Here is a 24,274-nt window from a genome sequence, read left to right on the forward strand (position 1 = left end):
AGAAGAAGAGGCAGGAAGTGATGGTTCTCAGGCTGCACAGTTAGCAGGTGGCAGGTCTTCTGGCTCCCAATTCAATATTCCTTTAAAAGGGACAGAACATATGCCAAGAACTCCATGACAAGAACACATAGGACAGATCGATGTGACTGGGGTAGAGCAATCTCTGACTCACGCTGTCTCGGTCCGTTTGGGCTGCTGTAACGAAATACCACAGACTGGGTGGCTTATAAACAGCAAGCATTTATCTCTCATGGCTCTGGAGGCTGGAAGTCTAAGATCAGGGCGCCAGCTAGCATGGCCAGATTCTGATGAGGACCCTCTCTGGGGTGCAGACTGCTGACTTCTGATTGTGCCCACACATGGAGGAAGGGCCTAAGGAGCTCTCTTGGGGACTCTTTCATAAGGGCACTAATAGCATTCGTGAAGGCCCCACCCTCATGACCTACTCTACTCACGTCCCCAGGGCACCACGTATTAATAACATCACACTGGGCATTAGGATTTCAACATGGATTTTGGAAGGACACAAACATTCAGACCATAGCACATGCAAACAAGGAAAATCAAAACACAGGAAAATATATCATGTGGAAAGAACTTCTAGGACAAGGAAAGTACAAACCCGCCCTAACTATGGATAGTTATTCTCAGGCATCAAGTGCACAGGCAGCATGAACTTAACCTTGGTTATGGGTTCACATATATTACCTGATATCTCAACACTAGTATCTTATTCTTATCCTCACTCCAATGCCCTGTTAAATTTAGGCAATTAAATGCATATTTCCCCAAAATATGGTTATTTGGGCTTAAGGTATCTCCATAAAGTGATTTTACTGTCCACCTGTTAACCGCTATTCTAGATTATCTGTATATCTCAAGAGAGACATCATAATCCTTACAAGACCTATTTCTGTCCCCGTTGCAAGGGAAACCTGATGAGCAGGAATCATGGAGAATCACATTGCTGGTGGCACTTGAGATTCTAATTGCATGGATAATACTGAACCTACCTTCTCTTTTTCATGCCAGCGCTCCAGGCAACAGTGAGTTGAATGTCTTGAATAAGTTCAGATGGGGAAGCCATCCTTGGGCATGTTCAAACTTTGCTACTGACAGCACGGGTAATAACCAGTGAGAGGCCAGCTTGAGGAGATTAGAGACCCCACCATGCAGTTCTGCCATACAGAGTGTGCTAGGCCACTCTGAGGACCCCCAAAGATCCCACATCAAAACCTTGGAACCTGTGAATGTTCCTTTCTATGGCAAAATACGTGATTCAGCTAAGGATCTTCAGAGGAGGCGCCTACTCTAGATTATCCAAGCAGATATTGCCTTGCATTACCCTGAGTGCAATTACATGCATCCTCATGAGACAGGCTTTGAGAGAGAAACACACGCAGAGGAGAAGACACACAAAACAGCAAGAGGCAGGGCAGTCAGGAGGCAGAGCTTGGAGTCACACAGACACAAGCCAAGGAATGTGGGCGGCCACCGAAAGCTGGGAGAGGCAAAGGGTAGATGTTCCCCTAGAGTCCCACAGGGAGCACAGCCCTGCCAACACGGTGAGTTGGGCTCCTGGCTTCCAGAACCATACAGATAGACAGTTCAGTTTTTTTAAGCCACCCAGGTTGTGGCAATGTGTTACAGGAGACCTAGGAAGTCAATACACATCTATGATGAAAAGTACAACCCTCTGGATAAGTATCCTTCAGGAAGTATCCATTGATGCCCAAATTGGTGCTCTACTCTCTGTGACAACACTTTGATAAGTTTATGCGGGCTGTGTCAATCCATCTTTACCACAATTTCCTTCAAGAACACCTGTTTTTGATACCGTGAAATGTTTTTCACATCTTCGCAATGCAAATCAAAAGGAGACAAATCCCTTTCACCAAAGACTGGACTTAAAACCACTTCTATACATCCTAGCCATGAGCCTGTGGTTTCACACTATTACTGTAGACATCTGGTTTTAAATAATGATTTTTCTCTTTCTTTCTCCATTTTTTCTGTGTTATTCTTTACTCCACTACCTGATCTTCTATCAGAATATTTAAAATATGAGCCATTCACCCACATCTAGTACCAGAAAATATATATAATTAGACCTTTGATGTAGGTTTTTGTTGCATGTTTTTTTTCAATTACATGACTTCAGTTGAGTTTCATAAAAGCAGATTATTGAAAAAGTTTAAAAACATCATAAAATTCAGTGAACTCTCAGTTATCTATAGTAAAGAACAAAAAGAGATAACAAGAGGAAGCAGTAAGGCTAATAGCCACAGTTATTCATTTTGCTTTGAAATTGGTTGAAGGATTTGCAGTCTCTTGAGCTTTCTAATCAGGTTTTTCTTGAGCTATCATAAAGATTCGTTTAAAATCTTTGAGTACACAACAGCTGGCGTGAGGGATGAGCCTGTGATTGGGGTCCGCTGTTCAGTTTCTTTTATCGGTTTATGGGCATGCTAATAGCTATTTTGCCCATTCATCAAAATGCTAGAGTGAGGAACAATAAGGAAATAGTAAAGTTATTTTAGATCAATATTCTACATAAATATGAAGGAAAATACGTGAAGATTTCTAGGTTGTTTTGGAAAGCCTGAATGAAAGAAAATGATAAGGTGAGACAGCCCAAGCGGGAAATATATTTGGATTATATCAGTCTTGAATTATAAATAGCATATACACGTACAGACCAAAAGTTAGCTGTTTCCACGCGTCATGATTCTTTTACATCAACCTCGGTTGTTTGCTTTCCAAGTCGTAACAACTTACACTTATTTTCTTTTTCTGTATTTTCCTAAATCCTTACATTTAAATTACCTGCTGAAATCTCCATACCAAGAACACATAGGAAAAGCCATATTTTCAGCTGGGTGTCTTGGTTAATAATATTTCCTAATTATTTCTGGAAGGAAAGCATTGTAAACACAGAAAGAAGTATGACGACAGTACATATTGATGGAAAAATTTGGAGTAACAGAAGGTAAATGGGTGCCATATAGTGCATTTATGGCTTAGAGTAATTGAAAGTGTTTGATCTTTATTGACAGATAGCAAAACTCTAACTGTGAGACAGATGTGTATTGCCTAGCTCCATCCATAATAACTGCCTGCCTTTCTATCAAGACTGCTAGTTAGAGGTTTGCTTAGTTATACATCCAGCTGCTGTTTTGCAGTACCAATCACATGCACACTTCAGTTACCACCGAGTGTAAACATTGCGATGTCCGTATCTGCAATTTGCATTTGGATTTCTCATGAAGTGTTTAAAAAAATAAGCAATTGGCAACTGTATATCATAGCATCTCAAGATTTCTTTGATTTCTCTGGAGCTCTGAAAAAACACATCCAGGACATCTCTTCTACACCAAAAGAAAAATGCTCCTTCCTCTGTCTGTTTCAACCCCTCCTCCTGGCTCTCGGCGATCACGGGCAACTCCTTTCTTCTCACTGGGTCTCAGTGTCCTTGTGAATAGAAGTAGAGAGTCCATCTCAATATTCAGTTTGGCTTGATAGCTTTTCCTGACCTCGGAACATGTCCCACGCACTGACAACACTATCCCCAACTTCCAAGGCCAAGTTGAACCTTCTCTGTTCTGAGAAAGTTAAATCCCCTTTCCTCTAGTTCGAGCAGAGCTTTGCAGATTGAGTTTGCAAGGGAAATGGGGGCAGAAAAATCACATAAAGCACAAGACCAATTATGTGGAGTGCAAGTGCTCTGACACTGACTTTCATGTCTAGTCAAAGATTGGCATGGGCGGCACCGTGGAGGTGACTTCGAAGCCTGGGTCTCCTCCTGTCACCTCGGTTCTCTCTGGGGTACATAAGAATGTTGAATAATAATAGCTATCATTTACTACTGCTAGCTCTGAAATAGGGACTTACAAATATTTTCATTTATATACTTTATGGTATATGCCATTGATCAGCAAGAAGCACAACAGCCTTGGAAGGGTGGCCCTCATATCTATTTTTCAGATGAGGAAAATAAATATCAGGTAGAAAGCAGCGGAGCATAGATTTGACCCAGGTTTGTTGGATTGCCTTTGTTTTGCCTTCTTAATCTACATTTCTGGTCCAAGGAAAGACTAGCTTTGGAATAACCACTTTGCCTCAGGACCTCCACTCAGTTCTCTTGTCACCCTTCAGATTCCAGGCATGCTGTTGGGTGCCGGTCATGACCTTTGATCCCTCTCAACCCTCCTGTCCCTGCAGTGATTCCACAGATTGTTTGATGATGCCACACCCAGTCTCAATCAGAACCAGCACCCTCCATTTCTATGATACACAGACATCCTCGAAAGAACTAGACACAAAAAGTTCTTGATGTCCTTCTAGAACCTATCTCTAGCTCTGTCCTAGAACTTGCTTCCAGACTGTCATTCCTCTCTGTCATTCCCCACCACTCTTGGACCTCTGATCTCTTGGTCTCTCTGTAAGAAGAGGGAAACATTTCCTGAACCGCCCGGACCTTGCAGACGCCTCCCTGCTGCTCTCCTGGAGATCTCTAGGGCCTACCTCACCCAGCCTACTTGTCACTGAGCTTCTCCTCTTGCCGATAGCTCACTCTCCTGCTGCGCCTCTGGATGAAGCGCGGTTTCGGTTTTGAATACTACCTCACTTGCTGAGAAGCTGGCAGCCCATGGCTCAGTCCTGGGAATGGATGTCAAATGTCACTTCTCCCACTTGAGAAGGCAGACAGCATATCGGCTCCCTTTTGAGGGCTGGAAGAGACAGATGCCTAGGCCAGGGAAATGCAGAGTTTACCAGCTCAGTTGACCTGCGCTCTCTGGTGATCCACCTTGTAGATACTCTCCCAGTCTCCACGGTGTCCAGCATTCTCTCATGATCTCACACACTAAAGACTCATATGCATATTCCTGATAAATATAACAGCCACTAAGGAAAGGGAGAGTATTCTCCTTATGCTCTTAACTTCCTATGAAAGGTTGGGAAAAGATGAAGAGAGGTGGACCACCAATGGTCTCATTTCCTAGACACTAAGCCAATTTGTAGTGTTCCATGCTAAAGACAGATGGCAGCCTTTACTGATATCAAAATCCAATTTTAATCAAGATATACCTCCCAAAACCTGCTGAAATTTGGACAGTTTATAGACTGTGGTACTTCTCTTTGGTATTCTGATGTGGTGCTACAATAATGAAGAGGCTAAAAGAAGAAAGAAGACTATGAACTGATTACCCATGCTTTAAATTTAGGGAGTCGGCCATTCTTTCCGTTTTCAAGGAAGAAATCCCAGCCATTGCAGCTGTGACTGTCTTGTCAAATCAAAAAACAGAGCACTTGTTAAATTGAATCCACGGTTAGAAGAAGGGAAAGATTTGGGCAGTGGTCCCAAGCTCTGAAGACATACAAGTGCAAAAAATATCTGTACATCTATTACAAGAAATACCCATGCTCTTCTCTGATTTCTTAAAATTACTTTTTATCTCAACTCTCATGAACTGAACCCATCCTACAATGTGATTTGGCTTTAGTAAGATTTTCCTGGTTGCCTGGACACAGCAAATGGTCATCAGCTGACCCAGTGTTTGTCTTCCTGCTTTGCTAGTGTTTTATTTTTCTTATTTGTTAGAAGTACCTCTTCCTCTTGTGTTTGATTGTTAAATCTCTTAGGAAAGCTATTATTTTTCTTTAACAAGTGCATCTCACTTGCCCTTGCTACTTTTTTCCTGAATTGCCAGCAGAAGGATCCACTTATTTGTAATGTTTTCAAGGTAATCAGTGTCTATCCCAGGAGTGTCTCCCCCACACCTTTTGCTTCCATTTATATTGCAGTGCTTTGCATATTGCTTGCTAAGGTTGCCAGCTAACGCCCTCTGTGAGCCCAGAAAGAATTAAAAAAGAAAAAAAAAATTTTCTGAGCAGGCAATGCCTTGTCAACTCAAAATGCCCATGTTTGAATACAGAGGTACATATTACGTCCTTGGCATTCACTTGAATGAACGCTTTATATATAATGGCCTTTCAAAATAGCCCATTGTCTGACTTTAATTAGCCCACTATCCTGCCTTGTTTATAGAACTGAACCACATTTCCAGGGCTTTCCACGTTCCCCACCCAACCACCTGCTCTTTCACAATTGCAAAAATTTTTTAAAAATAATACTAAAGGCGAACCTTTTGCAAGCAACTTATTTTTTCAGCTGTTCTTTTGGTTCTGTAGTTCTTCTTCTTTTTAATATCATGACATCTAAAATATTTCCTGGTGGTGAATTCTTTCCTGCAGCTTGCAAAAATCATCAGGTTCTGCAGTGAAACAGCCATGGCAAGTCCATCTGGCCGGGCTCAAGGTCTGCATATGCTGTTCTAGCCACAGTGTACCGGACCGTTTATCACCGAGCAGCCCCTGTGGCTCCTGTTGTTCTAACTTAGCTGCATAAATACAAGGAGCATTCCGAAGGCACACCGGGGGTGAAAGGAAATGTGTTTCATTTTGTAACTTAGGCAACAGGAATCACTTTCTCACAGACAGCCCGGACATCATTTGTGCCAAGCAGGAGCGTTTTAACAGTACAATGTCAAGAAACTGTCAGAAATTTAGAATTCTGTAATTGTGTTAGTTTTTCAAAGGACACTTGGAATCATAGTTCGTTTTTTTTTTTTATTTTGAGATTTACAATAAAGATATGACCTAAATTCCATTTTGTTAACTTTTACTAAGGAGCTGTTTTAATTACAAAAGAATGCACGGTAAAATTTCCAAGAGAATAAAGGGTATAGAGTAAAAATAGAAGTCTGCTGACCTCTTCTGATTCCCCATCCCCTTGTCCTACTGCCCCAAGGTCACCACACTTAGCTCCATGTACAGTCTTCCAGAACTTTGCTGTGACATTTTATTAAAAAGAAATAACATTGTTGTACCAACAAGTCAATGAACATCAAAATCTATGTTCAATATTTACATGCCCTATTACAAACATGCATAAATTAATGTTCTCGTGGTAAATTCCCTTCGCCCAAGAGAGAATCTAAACAAGACTTTAAGTCTTCAGTTTTAACGTATACTATTTGAAGACTATAAGCAAATCATTTAACCCTCTTTTGTCTCCGTTCTACGCCAATTGCATGCACGTCCTGCTTTGCCAGAGGCTGGTGGTAACGGAAGCCGAGCGCACAGAGCCAGGCGGGCAGGTGCTTAGTGAGGTACGTCTTCTGCAGTCGAGGGCTTTGTGGACAAAAGGTAATGCTCTTAAGGCTTATGTGTCGCTATTCCTTCCTCACAATTGTTTACTGGACCTATACAATATACCATTAAATCATTTAGGAATGTAGGGGGTTTTTCTTTGTAAATAGTGCAGTCTGAGGGAGACGTGCCAGCCCCCCTCTTCATACACAGGCGTCAGCGGGGAAGTTGGTGATAAAGAAGAAAAGACAGAAAGAGCCCCAGGAATTGGTACAACTGGGACAGGTGGCCAGCAGCCCTTGGCACCACTCACACAGCGAGTGTCAGCCTTTGGAAGGCTCTAAAACAAAGCCACGTCGAGTTTGATATAAATGGTACCTGCTGACCTCCTGACATTCCACCCCCATGGAGAGCCCATCGGACCCCCTCATCGCTGGATCTCTGTTCAGTTGCAGTAGCCCATACACTCACCCGTCATCCATTCCTGACCCACCATTTTCATCACCAGACTAAATTTGCTGGAATGCCAATACCATTATGTCCACATGGCTAAGGAGCTTCTAAAAGACCATTGCCTGCTACTGGACAAAGTCCAAGCTCTTCAGCATGGCTCATAAAAGCCCTTTATAACTTGGCTCCTACATCCTCCACCAGCTTCTCTTCAGCCTTCTGTCGGCCAGCTTCCTGCACACATTTCCATGTCGTTGACATGCTGGCCACACATTCGAGCCTTCGCTTTTCTCCTCAAATACAATGGCCCATATCCTCTCTGCTTCCTGACTTCCTCTCACCCTTCAAAACCAGACTCAGATCTCTCCCACAATAAGTATGTTCAGCCACCTTCCCCCAAGAAGGCAGCCCCTCACCCCCACCCCCTACCTGCACAAAATCAGGCTCTGTCACTTACTGGCTTTGCAACCTTGGACAAGTCCTTTATACTGTCTGATTAGTTTCCCAATCTACAGTCTAGAGATAACTTACAACAACCTATTTCATTAGTTAATAGTGAGGATGTGATGATAATGCATGTCTGTCATTCAGCACAGTGCAGGGTACATAAATCACATAAATATGAATCTTTAATAAAAATGATGAAACACACACTAATATACTCAAAATGCCTGCCATAGAATCTGGCATGAAGTAAGTATTCGTGAAATGCTAGTCCTCTCAACCCTGTTTATACAGTTAGGCAACTGTCTTCGCTATAGAACTGTGTGCTCCTTAAGAACAGAACCCTGCCTTATTCGTCTTTTTACTTCTGGAAACTACCATAATCCTGATGCATAGTAGGCATGCAATACATTTTTATTTAACCAATTCAGTGAAAATCTTGCTCCTGACAAACCAACTTGCTTATTATTTCTTGAAGAAGGGTTGTGCTTTCCCACTTCTGTACTTGGCTCACAAAATTCCTCACACCTGGGAGCCTCCTTTCTCCTATCTGCATCCCCTCATCCTTCAGTGTCCATTTCAAATCCTCTGTCTCTCAGTTTCCCCCTTGTCTGACTTCCAAAGAATGTAGAGCATGGGCCATGCCCTTGGAAACCAGGTGCATTGACTCCAGAATCTCCCACTATATAATGTGTTTGGTTGCCCTCCCCCCCCCCGGCAGCAACTCACCTCCAGCGCACCTCCACATTATATGATCTAGCTTGCATTGGAATCCACGAGCTCTGCACCATGAGTAGGAGTATGTCTGCACCAGTTACTTGTTGCTGCGTGAGAACCCACCCTAACCTTAGTAGGTGATAACTATTACTTATGATTTCTCACAATTCTGTGGTTGGCTGGATGTTCCTCTGCTGGTGTCCCCGGGGCTCAGTCACGCAGCTGCCCTTAGCTGGAAGTTCAAGATGGCCTCCTTCACATGTCTGGCCGATGGTACTGGCCGCAGGAGTTCACTTCCACAGTCACTCATCCTCCAGGATTTAAGACTGACTTCCTTAAGAGATCATAAGGCAGTATTTCAAGCAGGAGAAGGTGAATGCTGCAAGTCCTCTTGAGGCCTAGACTCTGAAGTATACACATCACTTCTGTTACATTGTTAGATCAAGTTACAAAACCATCCTAGACTCAAGGGGTAGAGGGACAGACTTCACTTCTTGGTGGAAGAGGCAGCAAAGCAACTGTGGCCATAGCTAATCTACCACAAATGGCTTGTCTCCCCAGGTAGATCCCAGTCTAAGCTCTGGAGTTGCATTTTTGTCTCGCTCATGCAACATTCGGCACTATGCCTCTCGTATCAGAGGTGCCCAGGAAATGTCTGATTTGATGGAAGGGCAGGTGCAGAGAACTTTCTTGTTCTGTCATTAAGAGCTTGATGGAGCAGAAATTTGGGAGTCAGAGACTCTGGGTTTAAATCTAGCTCTGGAATTTACTAGATGGGCAATCTTGGGCACCTTACTTAACTTCTCTGATGCTTGGTTTCCTTATTTGTTAACCTGAGGTGGTAATATCTAGTTTATAATAAGATAACCTCATATAAAGCACCTGACACATGGTAGATAGATGCTTCGAACTATAGTTCCCATTCATCATGGACGATTTTTTAAATTTATGGTTAAATTACTATGTAGCTCAGATAAGTAGCCCATAAATCAAAACCTTCCTCAAACATTGCAAAACGAATAGAATTAGAATGGGTTTGGCATAGTTCATTCACGGTATAAGATATTACACCAATCAGGATGCCCCCGCTGCTAGTACATGCTTTAACATTAACAAAGGCATCTGGTTCTCTACGCCCATTTTCTTCTGGGAGAAGAAGGTATTCCAACCTAACATGGATAACCATTTAAAGACTCACTGTGTTACATCCAGCATTAACTGTACATTCATTTCAAAGTTGGAGGAAAATCATATGACTTATGGTGGGTCTAAATCCAGATCTTAAAACATGGTTTTAGGGGCACCTGGGTGGCTCATTTGGTTAAGCATCTGACTCTTGGTTTCAGCTCAGGTCATGATCTCACATTCGTGGGATCCAGCCCTGCGTCAGGCTCTGCTCTCAGCGTGGATTCTGCTTTAGATTCTTTCTTCCTCTCCCTCCCACCCATTCTCTCTCTCTCTCTCTTTCTCTCTCTCTCATAAATAAACATATAAATCTAAAAAAAAAACCAAACAAACATGGTTTTAGAATGTTCAGTATAGTGTCACCAGCTTGACCCGTCTCTCAACCATATGTGGGATGACAGTGAGATATTAAATATATAAAGTGCTATGAATTCCTTTAAAAGGGAGCCCAGCTACTCATAAGGGGCTGTGATTACTATTATTTTAGCATTAGTAGCAAAAATTAAAGAGATGCTTTCTAAACTATGTCATTAGAATTTAAAAATAAATTATATACCAGTATGAAAAATCTTAATGCTATTTGGAGATCTTTTCCTTAGTACATTTCAATATATTTCTTTAACTCCGTTGGCACCTAAAATATTATAGGGTCATAAAAATGATGACAAATGTACTCAAGGTGAAACTCCTAATCTTATCACCTTACTACCTCGGTGACCCATTAGTTCAAATTAACTCATTTTCATGGAGGGGCTTTTGGGGCAGCTGCGAGGCTGCTGTGTTAGCGACAGGAAGTAGCAGACTGGCAAATTTCATTCAAATATAAACCTCCGAATTTGGCTACCTGGCATTGCAAGATCCTGTTGTTTGCAGTATGCAAAATAAAAATTATATACCATCTTGCTTGGTCAAAAGTTATGGGCTCCTCACTATTAATTTCAATATTATTCCTGGAGGATTCATATGATAAGAGGCAACTGTATGAACATAATATTTTGAACAAGGAAGAGAGGAATGAGAGTTTTCCCTTCGTCTGTCTAACGGCAACCAGTGACATGCTAAAGACTCATATTTTAGGTTGTTCTTTCTCAACCTATAAAATCCGAGAATGAGATGGGGGAGTAAGTACCAGCTCTGAAATCTGTCCAGGGAAGCCCTTCCCGGTCCGTACCCAGGGCCTTAGAACTCAGTTCGATGTTCTGTGAGGCAAACTGATGTGGTGTGTTATCATGGCCTTTTATATTTACCCCCTTAAGTATTTCCCAGGTCACCATAGAGAGGGCAGCACTCAGAGCTGTGAAATAATTGATTTGATGGAAATGACTATAGAAGTGGGTCACAAGAGTCTATCAAAATTTGTCAAAATTCATCAAATTGTATGTTTAAAATTTGGGAATGTTATTATATGTAAATTGTACTGTAATAAAGCTGACCCCCCCCCCCAAATAGCGTATCCACTGAAGGACTAAGGATATGTATGCATCAGACAGGAAAGAATCAATCTCACTAAGTCCTCTTTCTGAGCTTTCGCATAATTACATGCTCTCTCTGGATGTCCCTAAGTCTCCCGTATACTAAAAAAAAAAATTTAAGCTACGTATATTTTCCTATTTTCATTTTTGAGATATTAAAATGCTTGGGAGGCAGCATGGTGCTTTAGTTAAGAAACAGGCTCTGAAATTCCAAAGGTCCTTATTTGATCCCACCCACCACCGTCACTATCAGTTCCACCTACTAAATAACGTGGGTTATTTCTCTGTTCTTCAGTCCGTCATCATTTAAATGAGAATAATATTACTTTTCTTTGAGGATTGTGGTGATAATTAAATTAGATAACATGTATAACACATCTGGGCATGTGGTAAACAGTTTGCTTAGGAAATCAGAAGTATGGGTTTATGAATTACTTCTATTATAATTTAAATCTCTGCAAGAGAATTTGAAGATTATGGGAAAATAAAATATTTTATGCTGTGCAAAAATAGAAAGGTATCTACATCTAGTTGCGATATTTAGCTACTCACTTGTTTTGGTCAGACTAGATGGTCTGGGGGTGGGGAGATCTCACCCACAACAAAACTGGGTCCTGCTTAAAACACATTTTAATAAGCTGTTGACCTGGCAGGAAGTAAAGGAAATCTCCAAAGCAGAGGGGCAGGGGATGTGGGGGAAGGAGTGTTGGCATGGGGGGCTGGGAAAGATTTTATCAGAAATTAAGCCATTTAGTGATGAGAAGGTGATTACACCAAAAAGGCAAGTTCCTCTGAGAACAGATGTCCAAATCAGCTTTATGCATGAACTGGTCCTTGAATGGTTGCCACGGTTGGGGAGCTGAACTTGGGATCCAGGATTAACCTGGGGAAACTGGAAGGGAGCTGGCTCCCTAGAAACATAAACGTAAATCTTCTGAAGGAAAGCAGTCTCAAATTAGGACACCAGATTTTTACAGATTAAGGTTAACCAGATATAAGCTTCAACCAAAAATCACCAAATGCATAAGGAAACCAACCACTATGAGTGAGAGCATAAACAATAAACAATAAATTTAAATTCCAGAACTTTCAGATATTAGAATTACCAAATACAAAATATACGGTAACTTAATAAATAGCAAATGGTCAACTAGAGACTATCAAAAGTTACCAAGCAGATTTTTAAAAAATCAGATGGAATTTATAGAAATTAAAAAATATATATTCATTGATAACTTTTAAAATGCAGTATATGAGTAAACCAACAAATTAACTACAGTTGAAGAAAGAATTAGTGAATTGGTTGTAGATCTGAAGAAGCCTATAGCAATTTATAGCAAAATACAGAACAGAGAATCATGGATATAGAGAATATATAATGGGAAATTTGGGGGTATAGATAATAAAGGTAAAAGGTTTAACATACATCTAAACAGAGTCCCCGAAGGAGAGAATGGGGATGATACAGACAAGGTGATATATAATGAGAGGACAATTGAAACTTTTCCAGAGGTAAGGTGAGATTAATTTGAAGAGACTTGAAGATGAAGGGAGTATATTAAAACACAGAGATTTTAAAAAATGGGCAGAAGACCTGAATAGACATTTTTTTTCCAAAGAAGATATACAGATGGCCAATAGACACATGAAAAGATGCTCAGCATCACTCATCATCAGGGAAATGCAAATCAGAACCACAATGAGATATCACCTCACACCTGTCAGAATGGCTGAAATCAACAACACAAGAAACAAGTGTTGGTGAGGAGGTGGAGAGAAAGGAACCCTCGTGCACCATTGGTGGGAATGCAAACTGGTGAGGCTGTTGTGGAAAACAGTATGGAGGTTCCTTAAAAAAATTAAAAATAGACCTATCCTATGATCCAGTAATTCCATGACAGGGTATTTACCCAAAGAATACAAAAACACCAGTTCAAAAAAGACATATTTGCACTACTCTGTTTATGGCAGCATTATTTACAATAGCCAATTTATGAAAGCAGCCCAAGTGTCTTTCAATAGATGAATGGATAAAGACGATGTGTACACACACACACACACACACACACACACAGTGGACTATTACTCAGCCATAAAAGAGAATAAAATCTTGCCATTTGCAACAACATGGATGGAGCTAGAGTGTATAATGCTGAGTGAGTAACAGACTCTTAAATACAGAGAACAAACTGGTGGTTGCCATGGGGGGATGGGTGAAATGGGTAAAGGGGATTAAGAGGTGCAAACTTCCAGTTACAAAATAAATGTCATAGGGATGAAAAGTACAGCGCAGGAAACATAGTCAATAATATTGTAGTAACATTGTAGGGTGACAGATGGGGACTACACTTACCACGGTTGAGCACTGAGTAACGTATAGAATTGACAAATCACCACATTGTACATCTGAAACTAATATAACATTGTGTGTCAACTATACTTCCATAATAATTTTTTTTAGAAAGCAGTCAGAAAGGAAAGAAAAATTGTCCAAAGTATAACTGCAAGGTCAACAGCAACATGGAAGCCAAAAGATAGTGAGGCGATATCTTTGAGGTGCTGAGAGAGGAATAACCTAAAGTTACGATTGTGAATGTAGCAATATTATCTTTCAAGTACGAGAGAAAAAGACATGGTATTTTCAGATAAATGAAAACTGAAACATTTTACCACCACCATCACCTACAAGAAAGGAATTTTCTAAAGGATTACTTTAGAAGATGGAAAATGAATCAAAAAAAAGAAAAGCCTGAAAAAAGAGTAAGCAAAGAAAACGGTGAACATGTAAGAAAATCTAATACAGATTAACTTAATAAAATGATGACAATTACGATGTCTACTTTGGGAAGATGGAATAGAAAGAAACAAGCTAAAATACAAGAGAATAGCGTACTCACGTGGGTTAGGACAGGCAGAGTGAGAGTTAACGTTCTAAGGATTTTGTCAGTGGGAGTTTTCAGATATCATTTGTAGTCTTTGCTACATATACAAGGTAAAATGCTATGGGTAACCATAAACAATGAACACAGGGTTGCAATGTCCACCACAGGTAGAAGGCAACACCGTGTAGGAGAAATGAACACAAGAGGCTTCTTTTCATCAAGCAGTAAATAGGATCAACTAGACTTGCAATCGGGAAACCACTGTAGGGTCCTCAGGTGCTAGAGCTGGGCTCTGGGCTGGGGGCAGGGACAGCGCTGGCTGTCCCACAGCGATAAAGAAGCCTCGACAGAAGCAGGAATGTAAGAAGATTCCAGAGACTGAGGGTGGTACAAGAGAATGCGTAAGATCATGACCTGAGTGGAAATCAAGAGTTGGGCACTTAACCTACTGAGCCACCCAGGCGCCCCGTGGTATTGAATTCTTAATCTTGGTTGCCCTCCTTGTTGAACCCCCAATATGTTTCTTAGTATCAGAAAATAAAGCTTGTAAAATGTATTCCTAATCTTTTTTTTTTAATTCAAACTTGCAACTAAAGACAACACTTGCGCTCTCTTTGCCTTCCAGAGCAGCGCCCGCGACGCCCCGCCTGCGTCTGCTCACATGCCAGGTGAGTGCTTGAGTCCAACCAGCAGCTAATTAATTCCCTTTTGCGTGTAAGTCAGGCACTGGGGCTTCCATTCTTTTATAATGGCCTTACAGCACTTTGGAAACTTTACTTTTTCAAACTAGGTATTTTTGAAATATAAAATCAGGGAAGACAGACCTAATTCAGTCATTCCTGAATTCAAATTTCCTTCTGTCTTGAAGGCAGCCTTTCCATCCCTTGCCCAGCAGAAGCTTAGTGAGCAGAAGCAATAGTAATTAGGCCCTTGATATAATTTTAAAATGTCTAAAATGCTGGCACGGTGATCTGATAGATTATGCACCTGCTTTAAAACAGAAAAAGACCAGTGGCCAGATGGAGGAACTACCATTTATTGGGTGCTCTCTATAGGTCAGGCACTTAGATAAGCATCTGGTCCTCATTTCAACACATAGGTCTCATTAAATACTCCTGCAGGGATGGGAAAGGGGCATTCTTATTCTTAGTAATAGGGCTGGGGACTCCCATCCACCTGTGTGCATGTGCGCGCGTGCCCGCGCACACACACACACACACACACACACACACTCCTTTCAGATCCCAAACTCAGAAGTGGCGTAGGCTTTCTCAATAATTTTAGTAAGCTTCAGAGCTGGATAAGGAGAGGAATGAGAGCAATAGGAGATCTCACGTATCTGAATGTCTCATGGTGTATGTTCTAATCATGTTTACCATCACCGGAATCTGGTTACATTTGCTCCCATCTATAGAAGGACATTTTTGCAGCTTCTCTTGCTATCTCAAATTGTCCTTCCCCTTTTTAAGGAGAAAAATATATGCTTAAGAGAGCACAGGTTTTTTTCTTGGTGGTTGTTTTTATTGGGAAATTGGAAGCGAAGACGTGAGATCCTGGATGCCTTGTTTACCTATTCCTCATTCTCTTCTCAGCCTTAACGACTCCCATGAATATAAATTCATGGCATGAAACAGAATTTTATCTATTGATATTAATTTTCACTTGCACAGATATTTTTCTTCTATGGAAGTATGCTTATGATGAAACCCCTAACCACAGCTGTCAAATTCATGAGCAGATTAGAAGTTTGGGGCTATGGAATTTAAGATGAAAGTAGAGTGAGTAGAATTTGCTGTAAGTTTCTACAGGGAGTTTTGATTTCTTCTGAATGCATGCATAAATTTACATATAATTGTTGAACACAGTATTATACTGCTGGATTTACAGCAAATGTATAAGACGTAAGCCCTGCCCCATGGAACTGCCCCATGGATTAGAAAGAGGGGTGTAACTCAGGTGAGGGAGCAGTGAGCATAATATAAAGTGCCACACTGTGTGGCAAGGGCCAAAGTGCCGTGTAGGTGGAGTAATGTGTGACTGTGTCATAATAACAAAGGAGAACGGTCTTCTCTCCCTGTGGATGAACAGAGAGGGCAGGGACAGAGTCCACAAGTGGCCCACTCTGGTTGGGGGAAGGTAAGAAAGACAAGCGCCTGCATCTTCCTCCCGGCTCAGCCTTTTTTGTGACCTCAAGGTGTAGGTCTTAGCTAATTAGACCACATCCACCACCAGCTGGAGTCATTAACCCATCCATTTTACGGAGCTTGAGTCTATGTCCCTGAACGTGTTCTAAATGATGATGGGTTTCCTGCTACCGCTGAGCTACTGGGTCTGAAAGGCTGTAGCAAACACCCCTCTTCCCTTATGGGACAATTTTCCTGGCCTTGCCATGAATGAGACTCTCCTTAGCTTCAGCTTCTTCCCCTGTTTTCCCCCAAGGGAACCTTCCCGTGCGAGGTCTTCTCTTCCCAAACTCTCCCAGGGCCCAGGTGAACTGAGTCAGGGACTCCGCATGGACACAAGAGGGCAGCAAATAACACGAGACTCTTCAAAGCCAGAAAACACATTTTTTTGTAGTCCTCTGACTTGGCGCAAAAGCTCTATCATCCCAAAGCAAGAGAGCCGTTTCTTGACGCCTGCTAGGTACGAGACATATGTTGGAAGGTCTGTATGCAAAGAAGTCTAGAAGCATGCGACCTGCCTCTGACGGGGGTGGGGCTGTCGTTCCGCGAGGTTCGAGATACCAAGTCTCAGATACCCAGCCCAAGGGCAGACTGCTGCTAGCTGTCCTGCGTATATGGGGACCCAACTCAGACGCTGGGAAAAGGACACTTCATTAGGCAGAATGTGAATGGCGAGGGATTTCTTTTCTTTTCTTTTCACACCCAAACTTTTCCTAGGGCAGCAACCGGAACACGGAAAGTGCCTAATGTATGTTGAGTGAGTGAATGAGAGGAGTTACTGCACCGTCTCAAATGAACTCATCTCCAAGGGCAGAGAGACGGTTAAACATATTAGTTATTTGGGCTGGACCAGTTAAAGGGGGCAATGCAGCAATATTTAATGCTTTTCAAGACCTGTCTCTACTTAGATGTTCATCTTGGTGTCTGGCCTGCATTAGACAGACCGCTTCCCCCGTGGAGAGTGTCAGCTGCCAGAGAGGCCCGGACTTCCCATGGCGGAAAGTTTTGCCCGTTTGTTTTCCCTTTGGCTGCAGGTTCGCCGGTCATGTCAGGTTACTATGGGGTCAGAAGATCGTTCCTCTCCGACTCAGACTTCCACAACACTAAACAGTTCGCAGGCGACATGTGCACCTCCGGCCCAGCGGCCAAGCCCTTTGCCTGCGAGGCCCCCGCGGGGCAGAGCCACCCAGGCCTCCTGGATCCCTACTTCCCGGAGCCCTACGGAGACCACCGGCCCCCGGGCCTGACCCCCAGCACCGGCTCTCTGTTCAGCGCCTCGCCCCTGCCACCGCTCCTGCCGCCACCCTTCCCCGGGGACCCCACGACGCACTTCGTGCTTGTGAGTATGCAGCTCTGTCACGGTTGCGGGTAGCCGAGGCCGGGCTCGCGCGCGTCTGGGCAGTCCAGGCGCCTGGCCCCAGGTGGAGGCTGGGTCTGGCTCGCCCTGCACACCCCTGAGGCTGCTCCACCAGGACCGGCTCCGAGGGGACTCCCTCAAGGATTCCCACTTCCACGACCTCCAGTGGGTCTCCCCAGGGGCTTGGGAGGGGACGACTATATGGCAGGGTTTGTATCCGTTTTGTTAGTACTCTGCTGATTTTGCCCCATGTCCCCCCATCGTTCCTCCCTCACACAAGGGAAGACACTGAGGTCCCATCTCCCGCAGACTAGGCTGTAATCTGCCCGCCGGTGCCGGTGCATCAGGCCTTCTGCCCTCCCAGTCCCCAAGCCGCCCCTCCCCACCGTATTTCTACCCTATAGAATCTGGTTCTCCCCGGATTCCAACAAAGAGGTGAGTTCATAAAGATCTGAAGAATACTGACACACATCTTATGGAAAACTGTAAAGCTCTCAACTACAAAGGAATGACTCTCTAAAGATGGAACTTTAGACTAAAGGGGGGTGAAGGGGCTGGGAATTAGCATTATGGAGTATCCACTCCAGCCAGGAACTTCTGTGTGCCTTTGTTCATTTACAACTTGCAACAACTCCAGATATCCTTATTAAAGCCCCATTTTACAGATGAACAGAGTGAGGTACTCAGTCAGGAAGGTAGTAACTGGCACAGACATGGACTGAACCCAGATCTTTCCAGCTCCAAGCCTATGGAAGCTCCTACCCCTTGGCTTACAGTGGGCAGAACCCCGTCATGTAGCTTAGAGACCTACTTCTTTCGGGAGTACCCGGAGCTGACATTCCCAGTGTGGAAAGGGCGTTTCAGGACCCCAGGTGTTGTGAAGCTCAAAAGGAAAGCAAGACCTAGTTTGTTGGAAATGGTAAAATGCTGTATAAATGTTCATTCTGTTGTTCTCTCATTTTACTCATTTAATGTTGTTTTCTGGGAAAGGAATTGTAATGTATGTAGGAGTCTAATGCTAGAGTCAGAAAGGAACTAAAGCTCTCACTGCTGGTGTCAAACACCAGAGGAACTACCTGGTAAGGAGGTGGGAACGGCAGAGGGAGGAGACCGGAACCTGAGGCCGCTCTGGAAGCTGGCAGCCAGTGTTGGTGAGGAAATCTGTCTGCACCAGAGTACCCCCTAGTGACTAATCCCAGTGACCTTTCCATTCTCCTCAGAGGGACTCGTGGGAGCAAACGGTGCCCGGTGGTCTCAGCCAGGCCGACCCTGTGCCCACCGACACCCTGCAGACCCTGCCACCCAGCGCGGGCTGCCTCTCCCAGCTGGAGTCAGGGAGCACCACCCCGCACAGGAACTCCAGCTGGGGGGCCCCCCTGGCTGGGGCTCCGTCCTACTCTCTGCATGCACTGGAGGATCTGTACCACGTGCCGGGATACCCCACGCCACCCCCCTATCCCTTTACCCCTTTCATGACGATGTCCAATGACCTGCCACACAAGGTGGTGCCCCTCTCCCCAGATGAGGGGGCAGACACCTCCGGCCTTCAGGACCCTACTTCATGGACCAAAGAAGACGGGAACATGGCGTGGGGGTCATACGAATGCCGCAGAGCTTACTGAGGGGTGCCCAAAGGACTCCTGCCGTGCTTTTCTTTTAGCTGGGTTCTGTATTTCACAGATCGTTTGCAGGGTGTTTCCAGCTCATTGAGAGCTGGATTTTAGAATAGGCCATCAAGCCACCCTTTGTAAGCGGACCACCACGGTATTCATCTGTAAGCCTCCTTCCACAATCCCACTGAAATACAACGTGATGTTAATTCAGGATTTCAGGGACTGTATTCTAGTGAGACACCTGGTACTCATGTATGGTTGGAACTTTAGTAACCCATTACGTTCTGAATTTCTGTTACCTTTGAAATACCATTTTTAGCACTCATATTTTTCTTAAATTACATTTAAAAAGTTTGTGCGGATCATGAAATATACTGATTTTCCTGTTCTGCTTTTCTTAGTTATGAACTAAGTGTGTTCTATAATAAGAGAGAAAGCATAGGATATAATATAGATTAGGGCACATAAAACTCATTTTATACCATGTGATTTTTTAAAGAGGAAAGTATTGGGGTGCCTGGGTGCCTCAATCAGTTGAGCGTCCAACTCCTGATTTTGGCTCCAGTCGTAATCTCAGGGTCGTGGAATCGAGCCCCACGTCAGGCTCTGTGCTCAGTGCAGAGTCTGCTTAAGATTCTCTCTCTCCCTCTTCCTCTGACTCTCCCCGCCTTTCTAAATAAATAAATAATCTTTTTTTAAAAATTTATTTTAAAAGAGGGAAGTATTATTATATGTTTCTCTCCTTAGTGACTTGTAAAGGCCCAGTAACAAATACGGCACCATATGTAAATGCTTTATTGTGGTTAAAATACGACGAGGTCAGGAGACTATCACTTCGTAAATACATAGCTTTGACCCTGCCCTAAAGTCTAGGATGTCCAAAAGTGGGTCTAATCCAAAAAACAATATGGGCCCAAAACTTTCTTTGATCCATTGTAGCCTTAATTAAGCCAGACATTGTTTTTCTGATGGAAAAACCCATAGTCATCAGAGTGGATTAGTAAAAGCAGTGTTCTGTGATCCAATAAGAATAAAGAAAGAAAATGCCGAGAGCATAGCTGGGCTGTTGGCAAGAAACAACAGACCACAAAATACCAAGAAGTACAGGGGCTTTGGAGAAGGACCTATGGCCAGGTGTGCACCAGTAGCCAGACCCACAACACGTGCCGTTTGAAGGAAGACCTTGCTGGTGGCTCATTGGTCCAAAACGGACAGCTCTTACCACGTATAAATGAAGACACTGACATCTGGAGCCTCCCTCTGTCTCATGTACATTTGATCGGGGTAGATTCCTTTGCCAGTTGACAGTAACTCCCACCAAACAGCGGGCCTGGCTGCAAGCCGAGCCTGTCATAAAACCTCACACACACTGACTTTGCAAAGCACAGGTCTAGGCCCATGGGTCCCACCCCCATGCCTTCTACTACTTTCCTGCCACCTTCCTTCCTTTATTCCCTTATCACATTTTCCTGACCCCTCTGGTCCCTCTTGACCCAATGCCTTTTCCTTCCATCTCCTGGGGGCCCATTGGTTCCACCTGGTTCCACCCGGTTATCTAAAGCCACTCAACACAGTTTCTATCACATCTTCTGTTACAGTGTTCCATGCTCTACCCCTGGTGTAGGAGTCCAGACAAAACAAATACGGACAGTCATTCACACTTAGAAGTGACTAATTGATACTCCTCCTCCTCTGTGCCTTAGTGGATATTTTCTGGTTAAGCAAATACACTCCCAAGTTATGGAGTGCGCATGGAAATGCTTGGATACGGAGCCTCATGGGACAGAGCATTCCCAAAGGAGCAGATCAGGAAGGAACACTGATGGTCCCCAGACACTGGGCTGCCCTCCCCTGGGTCCCCTGCCCTACTTCCTCCCTCTCACCACACCTTGTCACAGCCTGATCTTTACTTTGCTCCATATTAGCTCTTCACTGGAAAGGGGCAAGTTCCACTGTGGGTAAGAAAGCTACTCTTTAAGTCCAGTGAGACTTCCTCAGTCCTGGTCCCAGGATCTTTGGCAGAGCCATCTGTCATCCAGGTCCCTGCATCTGAAAGAAGAGATCTGGGTCTCAAAAGCCATTTTTTTCTAAATTGGTTGTATACATTTCATAATAATTCCAGTCATCCGCTGCTGACCATTGTTACAAAGTAGCACACAACACAGTTCTCCTGTGTAGACCATCAGTATGTGTCCAGACCTCCGAACGGAGGTAAGTGCAGGGAGTGCAGTGCGATCCACATTCTTCTTAAAGCCTCCAAGCCCTTTCATGGTGCTTCACAGAACTAATTTACAAGAAAGGTTTATATTGCATCTAGTATCCATTTCAGCTACCTGGTCTAAAGGGGATGGAGGCCTGGGGAGTGGTGTTAGTAATTCCAAGTGGTAAATGATTTTGGGGAGTTCTAGTGAGCTTGACAGTGTGTTTCTATGTTATTACTATATTTCAATTTGGTTCAGGTTTATTGTTCTGGGAATTGACAATACTTTGTCAAAAAGTGAAACCAAGCTACAAAATTATGACACAGAAATGAATCCTATCTCTCTATCCTGTTTCCCACTCTAGTATGCTCTATGTCCCTCTGCATGCTGGGGACTTAGTCTGGTCATAATAATGCACAATGCCAGCATCAGGGGGAAAAAATGCTCATCCTTATCTCCCTTTCCTTCCCTATACCTGCTATCCTCAGATTCCTAACTTTCCTGGGGAAAGCAGGGAAAATCAGAGAACTCAGGTTCAAAACACTATCTCTTTTAGGTCCTTTAAGGTTGAAGGTAAGCAGAAATGGTGATGGCAAGTTCAAGTTCCCCAAGAAAGCTGGCTAGATAATAATGTCAGAAGAACCAGAGAGTGAATTTGCCCCTGCAAACACCGCAGTATACACAATCCTCCCCCAAATCACTGGACACAGACATTAAAAGCATGTAGTCGAGAGTGTTTGTGTTCCTCTTGTAATGTCATGCAACTCCAGGGAATGAAAGAAAACCGCATCTTTACCTCGTTTGTTTTATAAATGCTCTTAAATGAGCAGTATGACTTGCTACAGCTTGGTTAATAATAGAATATAATGGTACTGTTGTGGTAGGGGAGGAAATTCTCTAGTCCTCTAAAGTACTAGAATTCTCTGCAAGAAATTCCACAAAGGAAAAAGAGTTCCTAATCCCAATAGTAAAATATACATGTACATGCATACAGATGTACACACACACGCATAAATGTATATATATATTTACATATATATATATAACTGTTTGAGCACCTGGGTAGTTCGGTCGGTCAAGTGTCTGCCTTTGGCTCAGGTCCAGATCCTGGGATCCTGGGATCAAGCCCCGCGTCAGGCTCCCTGCTCAGGGGGAGTCTACTTCTCCCTCTGCCCTTCCCCTCTCTCTTGCTTGTGCTCTCTCAATCTCTGCCCCCCCCAACTTTTCTCTCTCTCTCACAAAAATAATAAATAAAATCTTTTAAAAAATAAGCATTACTAGTATCTTTGTGCTCCTTTTTAAAATATGTAAATCTCAATAATACATTCACAAGAAATAAAACATCAGTAACGCTTAAAAAACTATTGATGAGGGGCTCCTGGGTGGCTCAGTCGTTAAGCGTCTGCCTTCGGCTCAGGGCATGATCCCGGGGTCCTGGGATCGAGCCCCACATCGGGCTCCATGCTCTGCTGGGAGCCTGCTTCTTCCTCCCGCACTCCCCCTGCTTGTGTTCCCTCTGTCGCTGGCTGTCTCTCTCTCTCTGTTAAATAAATAAATTAAAAAAAAAAAAAAACTATTGACGGTTCCCAGGTTTAAGTCACCTTAACATTATAGTGATTCTACCAACCACACACCAAAATCATACTTTCTTTAGGTTCTCCCATTGGGTTCTGTCTCAAGTATCTTTTCTATTCGAAACATTACACTGCTCCATCACAGACCCTATTTGGTAAGTACCGACCCTAGACAGCCTAAATGCAAATCTCCACCGTAGCTAGAGCGAGTCTCTGACCAGACTTACCAACCTGAGGACTCAGGAATGACTCAGTGATGTGTCTCCAGCATCTGGCTTAGTGCCCAGCATGTTACAGGTGCTCACTAAAATTCTTGTTAAATTGAACTAAAATTATACCACAAAAATGATTAACTCTTTAGACCCTGACTGTGGGTCACATCTCTCTGAGACTGATGTGTAAGAAAATCCAACCATGTTTAGTATTTCACACTAGCCATAGTCTCTGCAAATGTTGATAGTAGTAGTGGTAATATATCTAAGATGATTGGCTTAGAATTTTTAAATTCCTCTAAGAAGGAATACTACTGAACTTTGACATAGGACGGAAAAATGTTTATGTACTCATTTAGTATCTATGTGTACTGTAACATGTTGCTGAGAAATCTGAAAATAAAAGTTATTCAAAGTTGGGTGTTATCTCTGGTGTAAATAAAACGAATATGATAGATATGGAACTAGAATCCCTAAAGATCAGGCTAAGTAAATAATAAGAAAATCTTCTAATATTATCTGTAAATGATGATACCACATTATCTTTGATCTTGGATACAGAAGTGTCCTCTACTCTTAACCTCTGATAAATAAGGTGTGTGGGTTTGCAATACGCACTATCATTGTTAGTACATTACAGGCCAAAAGAGAAGGACAGTAAAAAATCTTTACAAGTTCCAAAAGGAAGAAAATGTGGACAAAACAAATGATATTTAAGAATTAGCTCTTTTGTCTTAGGAAAACTGATAAATAGCCCTACTGACCTTCTTCCTAACGAAATACTTGAGTGGAATAATCCAAAAGTTTAATGCTTAGTAAATTAATTTAGTCA

The 24,274-nt window shown here is 43.0% G+C and overlaps 1 protein-coding gene across 2 annotated transcripts in view; it reads left to right on the forward strand.

Moving 5' to 3' along the window:
- Positions 1-19,833, forward strand: part of C8H11orf53 (chromosome 8 C11orf53 homolog) — a 32,074-nt gene extending 12,241 nt beyond the window's left edge. For both annotated transcript variants that reach the window (XM_019801644.2, XM_002921108.4), the window contains exons 3-5: positions 14,928-14,970; positions 17,520-17,824; positions 19,063-19,833. In XM_019801644.2, the coding sequence (XP_019657203.1) occupies positions 14,928-14,970; positions 17,520-17,824; positions 19,063-19,464 (750 nt within the window). In that variant the 3' untranslated portion in view covers positions 19,465-19,833. The remainder of the gene's footprint in view (positions 1-14,927; positions 14,971-17,519; positions 17,825-19,062) is intronic.
- Positions 19,834-24,274: the final 4,441 nt, after the last annotated feature.

This window comes from Ailuropoda melanoleuca, chromosome 8 (genome assembly GCF_002007445.2).
Source record: "Ailuropoda melanoleuca isolate Jingjing chromosome 8, ASM200744v2, whole genome shotgun sequence".
Classification (NCBI taxonomy): domain Eukaryota; kingdom Metazoa; phylum Chordata; class Mammalia; order Carnivora; family Ursidae; genus Ailuropoda; species Ailuropoda melanoleuca.